The sequence below is a fragment of the Tinamus guttatus genome, unplaced genomic scaffold (genome assembly GCF_059628265.1).
Source record: "Tinamus guttatus ecotype Peru unplaced genomic scaffold, ASM5962826v1 Tinamus_guttatus_pri_ptg001771l, whole genome shotgun sequence".
Classification (NCBI taxonomy): Eukaryota; Metazoa; Chordata; class Aves; order Tinamiformes; family Tinamidae; genus Tinamus; species Tinamus guttatus.
Window position 1 is genome coordinate 5,816 of NW_028290305.1, and position 7,155 is coordinate 12,970.

Below are 7,155 nucleotides of genomic sequence, written 5' to 3' on the forward strand. Positions count from 1 at the left end.
CACTCTCTATAGCCGCAACTTCCGGGTGCCCCGCGCTATGGTTGCCTAGGCGACCGCCTCTATGGTTCCCCACGCGGCCTCCGTCTCTATGGCCGGAAGTTGCGGCTTCCCCCCCCCCCCGCCTCCCTCCTCTATGCTCCGAGCCGCACAGAGCGCCGCACTTCCGGGAGGCCGCTCCTTCCGGCCCGGCGCCAGCGCGCCCGCCGCCGCCGCCGCCGCTCCGGGCCGCGTCTCTATGACCCGCCCTTAAAGGAGCCGCCTCCGCGTTACCGGCGCCGGTGCCGCCGCCGCGCCAAGATGGCGCAGGCGCTGTCGGACGACGAGTTCCAGCGCATGCAGGTGCGGGGGGGGCCCGGACGCCGGGGCCCCTTCGTTACCCCCCCGGGCCCGTATTTACCCCCCCCCGGGGCCGGTATTTACCCCCCCGGGCCCGTATTTACCCCCCCCCGGGGCCGGTATTTACCCCCCCGGGCCCGTATTTACCCCCCCCCGGGCCGGTATTTACCCCCCGGGCCGCTCCGCGCAGGGGCAGTTGCTGGAGCTGCGCACCGAGAACTACCGCCTGGCGGACGAGCTGCGCAGGAACGGAGCCGGTGCCGTTCGGGGCCGTTTGGGGGCGTTCGGGGCCGTTCGGGGGCGTTCGGGGGCGTTCGGGGCCGTTTCGGGGGCGTTCGGGGCCGTTTCGGGGCGTTTGAGGGCGTTCGGGGCCGTTCGGGACCGTTTCGGGGGCGTTCGGGGCCGTTCGGGGCCGTTCGGGGGCGTTCGGGGCCGTTCGGGGGCGTTTAGGGCCGTTGGGGGCCGTTCGGGGCCGTTTCGGGGCCGTTTGGGGGCCGTTCGGGGCCGTTTGGGGGCGTTCGGGGCCGTTTCGGGGCGTTCGGGGGGTTCCCGGACACCTGGGCCCCTTTTGGGGGCGTTTGGGGGGGGGTTTAAGGGGGTTCCCGGACGCCGGGGCCCTTTTGGGGGGGTTTGGGGGGGATTTGGGGGGGTTTAAGGGGGTTCGGAGACATCAGGGCCCCTTTTGGGGGGTTCAAGGGGGTTCCCGGACGCCTGGGCCCCTTTTGGGGGGGTTTCAGGGGGGTTTAGGGGGTTCCCGGACGCCTGGGCTCTTTTTGGGGGGGTTTCAGGGCTATTTGGTCACCTGGTTCCCTTTTGGGGGGATTTCGGGTGATTTGGGGACTCGGGGATCCCTTTTAGGGGGATTTTGGGCGGTTTTGGGGTTGGGGATCCCTTTTGGGGGGATTTCGGGTGATTTGGGGACTCGGGGATCCCTTTTGGGGGGATTTCAGGTGGTTTTGGGGCTCGGGGATCCCTTTTGGGGGGATTTCGGGCGGTTTTGGGACTCGGGGATCCCTTTTGGGGGGATTTCGGGCCATTTGGGGACTCGGGGATCCCTTTTGGGGGGATTTCAGGTGGTTTTGGGGCTCGGGGATCCCTTTTGGGGGGATTTTGGGCCATTTGGGGACTCGGGGATCCCTTTTAGGGGGATTTCAGGCGGTTTTGGGGTCGGGGATCCCTTTTGGGGGGATTTTGGGCGGTTTTGGGGCTCAGGGATCCCTTTTGGGGGGATTTCAGGCGATTTGGGGGCTCGGGGATCCCTTTTGGGGGGATTTCAGGCGGTTTTGGGGCTCGGGGATCCCTTTTGGGGGGATTTTGGGCGGTTTTGGGGCTCGGGGATCCCTTTTGGGGGGATTTCAGGTGGTTTTGGGGCTCAGGGATCCCTTTTTGGGGGGGTTTCCCGGGCGCTGAGGCAGCAGGAGGGGCGGGGCCTGTCGGGGGCGGGGCCCGCAGCCCTGACCCCGCCCCCTCGTGGCCCCGCCCCCAGAGCTCTCGGGGCTGCGGCAGCGGGTGCAGGGGCTGGACAAGGAGCTGGCCAAGGCCCAGAAGGTGACCCCGCCCCCTGACCCCGCTGTGACCCCGCCCCTTGTGACCTCTGACCCCGCTCCCCATGACCTCTGACCCCCAGTGACCCCACCCCCTCCGGGTGACCTCTGACCTCCCGTGGCCCTGCCCCCCCAGTGACCTCTGACCCCCCGTGGCCCTGCCCCCCCCAGTGACCTCTGACCCTCCCATGACCCCGCCCCCTTTGGGTGATCTCTGACCCCACCCCCATGTGACCTCTGACCCCCTATGACTCCGCCCCCTGACCCCCTCGTGACCCCACCCCCACCAGGTGATCTGTGACCCCTCTGTATGATCTGTGACCCCACCCCCTCTGGCTGACCTCTGACCCCCGTGACTCCGCCCCCGCATGACCTTTGACCCCCCGTGACCCCCGTATGACCCCTGAGCCTAGCCATGACTTCTGCCCCCCCTGTAGTCCCTGACCTCCCCCTGACCGCCCCATGACCTCTGACCCCCCGTGACCCCTGATCTCCTGCTCCGACCCTTGACCCCCCGCTGACCTCTGACCCCCCCGCCCGGGGTGTGTTGCAGGCCCTGAGCAAGAGCAAGAAGGCCCAGGTAGGGGGCGGGGCCATGGTGGGAGGGGCGGGGCTTTGTTTGGGGGCGGGGCCAAAACCCCAGGGGCGCCACATTGGGGGTGGGGCCAGAGCCCCTCTGGGCGGGGCTGTGGTGGAGGGGGCGGGGCTAAGGAATCGGGGGGGGCTCATTAGGGGGTGGAGCTAGAGGCGCCAGGGCTGGGGGCGGGGTCAAGAACCCAGGGTACCATATTGGGGGTGGGGCCAGAGCCTGCTGGGGGTGGGGCTAGGGTGGGAGGGGGTGGGGTTAATGCGGGGGGCGGGGCCAAGGAGCAGGGGGCCCTATTGAGGGGATGGGGGGGGTCACTGCAGTGTGGGAGGTTCTGGGGGTCTCTATAGGGGTCCCTATGGGTCTCTATAGGGGTCCCTATGGGTCTGGGGAGGTTCCTATGGGTCTGGGGGGGGCCGGGGGGTTCCCTATGGATGCCGGGGGTTTTAGGGGTTTCTATAGGGGTCCCTATGGGGATCTCTATGGGTCCGGGGGGATCCCTATGGGTCTAGTGGGATCCAGGGGGGTTCCCTATGGATGTGGGAGGTTCCGGGGGTCTCTATAGGGGTCCCTATGGGTCTGGGGAGGTCCCTATGGGTCTGGGGGGGGCCGGGGGGCTCCCTAGGGATGTCAGGGGTTTTAGGGGTTTCTATAGGGGTCTCTATGGGGCTCCGTATGGGTCTGGGGGGGGCCCTATGGCTGCAGGAGGATGCTCGGGGTTCCTATGGGGGTCTCTATAGGTCTGCGGGGCCGCTATGGGGTGTGGGGGGTTGCAGGGGTCTCTATAGGGGTCCCTATGGATCTGGGGGGGTCCGTATGGGTCTGGGGGGGTTGGGGAGGTTCCATATGGGTGTGGGGGGGTTCCAGAGATTTCTATAGGGGTTCCTATGGGGATCTCCATGGGGCCGGGGGGATTCCTATGGGTCTAGTGGGATCCAGGGGGGTTCCCTATGGATGTGGGAGGTTCCGGGGGTCTCTATAGGGGTCCTATGGGTCTGGGGGGGGCCGGGGGTTTCCCTATGGATGTCGGGGGTTTTAGGGGTTTCTATAGGGGTTCCTATGGGGATCTCTATGGGTCCGGGGGAATCCCTATGGGTCTAATGGGATCCAGGGGGGTTCCCTATGGATGTGGGAGGTTCTAGGGGTCTCTATAGGGGTCCCTATGGGTCTGGGGAGGTCCCTATGGGTCTGGGGGGGGCCGGGGGGTTCCCTATGGATGTCGGGGGTTTTAGGGGTTTCTATAGGGGTCCCTATGGGGATCTCTATGGGTCCGGGGGGATCCCTATGGGTCTAGTGGGATCCAGGGGGGGGTTTCCTGTGGATATGGGAGGTTCCAGGGGTCTCTATAGGGTTTTCTATCAGGGTCTCTGCGGGTCCAGGGCGGTCCCTATAGATGTGGGGGGGGTCTTGGCAGGCCCTATGGGGGTCCCTATGGGTCTCAGCAGGTTGGGGGGTTTCTTATGGATGTGGGGGGGTTCTGGCAGTTTCTATAGGGGTTCCTATGGGTCTGGGGGCTCCTTATGGGTACAGGAGAATCTTGGAGGTCCCTATGGGGGTCCCTATGGGTCCGGGGCGGGGTCTATGGGTCTGGGGGGGACCAGGGGGTTTCCTATGGATTTGGGGGGTTCCAGAGATCTCTATAGGGATCTCTATGGGGGTCTCTATAGGTCTGGGGGGGGTCCTATGGATGTAGGGGGGGTCTTGGAGATCCCTATGGAGGTCCCTGTAGGTTTGGGGGGGGTCCCTATGGATCTAGGGGGGCCCTCATGTTGGGGGGATCCCAGGGGGGTCCTGGGGGTCTGAGGGGTTTGGGGGGCTCTGGGGGGTCCCAGGGGGGTTTTGGGGGTCCCAGGAGGTTTTGGAGGGTCCTTGGAGATTTGGGGGGACCCGGTGGGTTTGGGAGTCCTGGGGGGCTCTGGGGGGTCCTGGGGGGCTTTGGGGGGGGCCCTGGAGATTTGGGGGTTCCCAGGGGGCTTTGGGGGGGTCCCGGCTGGTTTGGGGGGACCCTGGAGGTTTGGGGAGTCAGGGCAGGTTTTGGGGGGTCCCAGTGTGGCTTGGGGGGTCCTGGGAGGCTTGGGGGGTTCTGGTGTTTTTTGGGGGGTCCTGGCAGGTTTTGGGGGGTCCTGGCGGGTTTTGGGGGGTCACTGGAGGTTTTGGGGGTCTCAGCGGGTTTTGAGAGGTCCCGGGCTGGTTTTGGGGGTTCCATGGCGGTTTGGGGGGGTCCTGATGGTAGTTGGGGGCTCTGGGGGAGTCCCTGGAGGTTTCGGGGGATCCTGGCGGGTTTTGGGGTCCCCCCGGGGGTTTTGGGGTCCCTCACGGGGTCCTGGGGGGTTTGGGGGGTCCTGGGGGTGTTTGGGGGCTCTGGGGTCCCCCTCGGGGGTCCCTGGGTCCCTCATGGGTGTCTCTGGAGGTTTCAGGGGGTCCATGGAGGTTTTGGGGTCCCCCCAAGGTTTTGGGGTCTCTCACGGGGGTTTCCTGGTGGTTTCGGGGTCTCCCTGGCGGTTTTGGGGTCCTTCATGGGGGTCCCTGGAGGTTTCGGGGGTTCCCCAGTGGTTTCTGGGTCCCTCATGGGGGTCCTGGGGGTGTTTGGGGGCTCTGGGGGTTCCCGTGATGGTTTTGGGGTCCCCCCGGTGGTTTCGGGGTCCCTCATGGGGTCCTGGGGGTTCCCCGGCGGTTTCAGGGTCCCCCCAGCAGTTTCAGGGTCCCTCACGGGGTCCCGGGGGTGTTTGGAGGTTTCGGGGTCCCCCCGGTGGTTGCGGGGTTCCCCGGCGGTTTTGGGGTCCCTCACAGGGTCCGGGGGGGTGTTTGGGGGTTTCGGGGGTTCTCCGGCAGTTTTGGGGTCCCTCACGGTTCCGGGGGGTGTTTGGAGGTTTCGGGGCCTCCCTGGTGGTTTCGGGGTCCCTCACGGGGTGCCCCCAGCGGTTTCGGGGCCCCCCGGTGGTTTCGGGGTCCCTCACAGGGTCCCGGGAGGTGTTTGGGGGTTTCGGGGTCCCCCTGGCAGTTTTGGGGTCCCTCACGGTTCCGGGGGGTGTTTGGAGGTTTTGGGGTCCCCCCGGCGGTTTCGGGGCCCCCCCGGCGGTTTCGGGGTCCCTCACGGTTCCAGGGGGTGTTTGGAGGTTTCGGGGCCCCCCCGGCGGTTTCAGGGTCCCTCACGGGGTCCCCCTGGCGGTTTCGGGGTCCCTCACGGTTCCGGGGGGTGTTTGGGGGTTTCGGGGTCCCCCCGGCGGTTTCGGGGTCCCCCCGGTGGTTTCGGGGCCCCCCCGGCGGTTTCGGGGCCCCCCCTCACGGTTCCGGGGGGCAGGAGGTTGAGGCTCTGCTGGGGGAGACCCGGATGCTGCAGGGGAAGCTGCAGAGCCAGGAGGACGATTTCCGGCTGCAGAACAGCACGTTGCTGCGGGAGCTGGCCAAGGTGTGTCCCCAAATGTCCCCAAGTGTCCCCAATGTGTCCCCAATGTGTCCCCAAATGTCCCCAATGCACCCCTGAGTGTCCCCAGGGATCCCCAATGTGTCCCCAAAACACCACGATTTCTGCCTGCAGAACAGCGCGTTGCTGCGGGAGCTGGCCAAGGTGTGTCCCCAAATGTCCCCAAATGTCCCCAATGTCCCCAATGCACCCCTGAGTGTCCCCAGGGATCCCCAGGGATCCCCAATGCACCCCCAAAGCACCACAGTGTTCCCCTGCAGAACAGCACCTTGCTGCGGGAGCTGGCCAAGGTGACACCAAAGTGTCCCCAAATGTCCCCAAATGTCACCAAATGTCCCCAATGCACCCCCGAGCGTCCCCAGAGATCCCCAATGCACCCCCAAAACCCCACAGCTCCCCCCTGCAGAACAGCACCTTGCTGCGGGAGCTGGCCAAGGTGACAGCAAAGTGTCCCCAAATGTCCCCAATGTGTCCCCAATGTCCCCAAATGTCCCCAATGCACCCCTGAGCGTCCCCAGAGATCCCCAATGCACCCCCAAAACCCCACAGCTCCCCCCTGCAGAACAGCACCTTGCTGCGGGAGCAGGCCAAGGTGTGTCCCCAATGTCCCCAAATGTCCCCAATGTGTCCCCGATGCGTCCCTGAGTGTCCCCAAGGATCCTTAAGGGTGCCCTATGCGTCTCTGAGGTGTCACTGCAATGTTCCCATTGTCCCTGCTTTTCCCATTGTCCCTGCTGTCCCTCGGGGTCCCCATTGTCCCCATTGTCCCCATGTTCTCATTGTGCCTCTCATCCCCATTGTCCCCATTGTCCCTTTCGTCCCCATTGTCCCCATTGTCTCTCTCATCCCCGTCGTCCCCATCGTCTCCGTCGTCCCCATCGTCTCCGTTGTCCCCATTGTCCCCATGTCCCCATTGTCCCTCTCATCCCCACTGTCCCCGCTGTCCCCATTGTCCCCATGTCCCCATTGTCCCTCTCATCCCCATTGTCCCCACTGTCCCTATTGTCCCCATGTCCCCATTGTCCCCATGTCCCCATTTTCCCTCTCGTCCCCATCGTCTCCGTCGTCCCCATTGTCCCCATGTTGCCATTGTCCCCATCGTCCCCATCGTCTCCGTCGTCCCCATCGTCTCCGTCGTCCCCATCGTCCCCATTGTCCCCATTGTCCCCATCGTCCCCATCGTCTCCGTCGTCCCCATTGTCCCCATGTCCCCATTGTCCCTCTCATCCCCATTGTCCCCATTGTCCCCACTGTCCCCATTGTCC

At 65.6% G+C, this 7,155-nt stretch overlaps 1 protein-coding gene across 1 annotated transcript; it reads left to right on the plus strand.

Annotated features, from left to right (window-relative positions):
- Positions 1–269: 269 nt before the first annotated feature.
- LOC148590075 (GRIP1-associated protein 1-like) lies at positions 270–5,889 on the plus strand (the record flags this gene model as incomplete). Its single annotated transcript, XM_088539506.1, has 5 exons — positions 270–339; positions 527–593; positions 1,823–1,884; positions 2,434–2,460; positions 5,768–5,889. Coding segments are annotated over exons 1-5 (320 nt in total), but the record flags the coding sequence as incomplete, so codon positions are not given.
- Between the last annotated feature and the right edge of the window lie 1,266 nt (positions 5,890–7,155).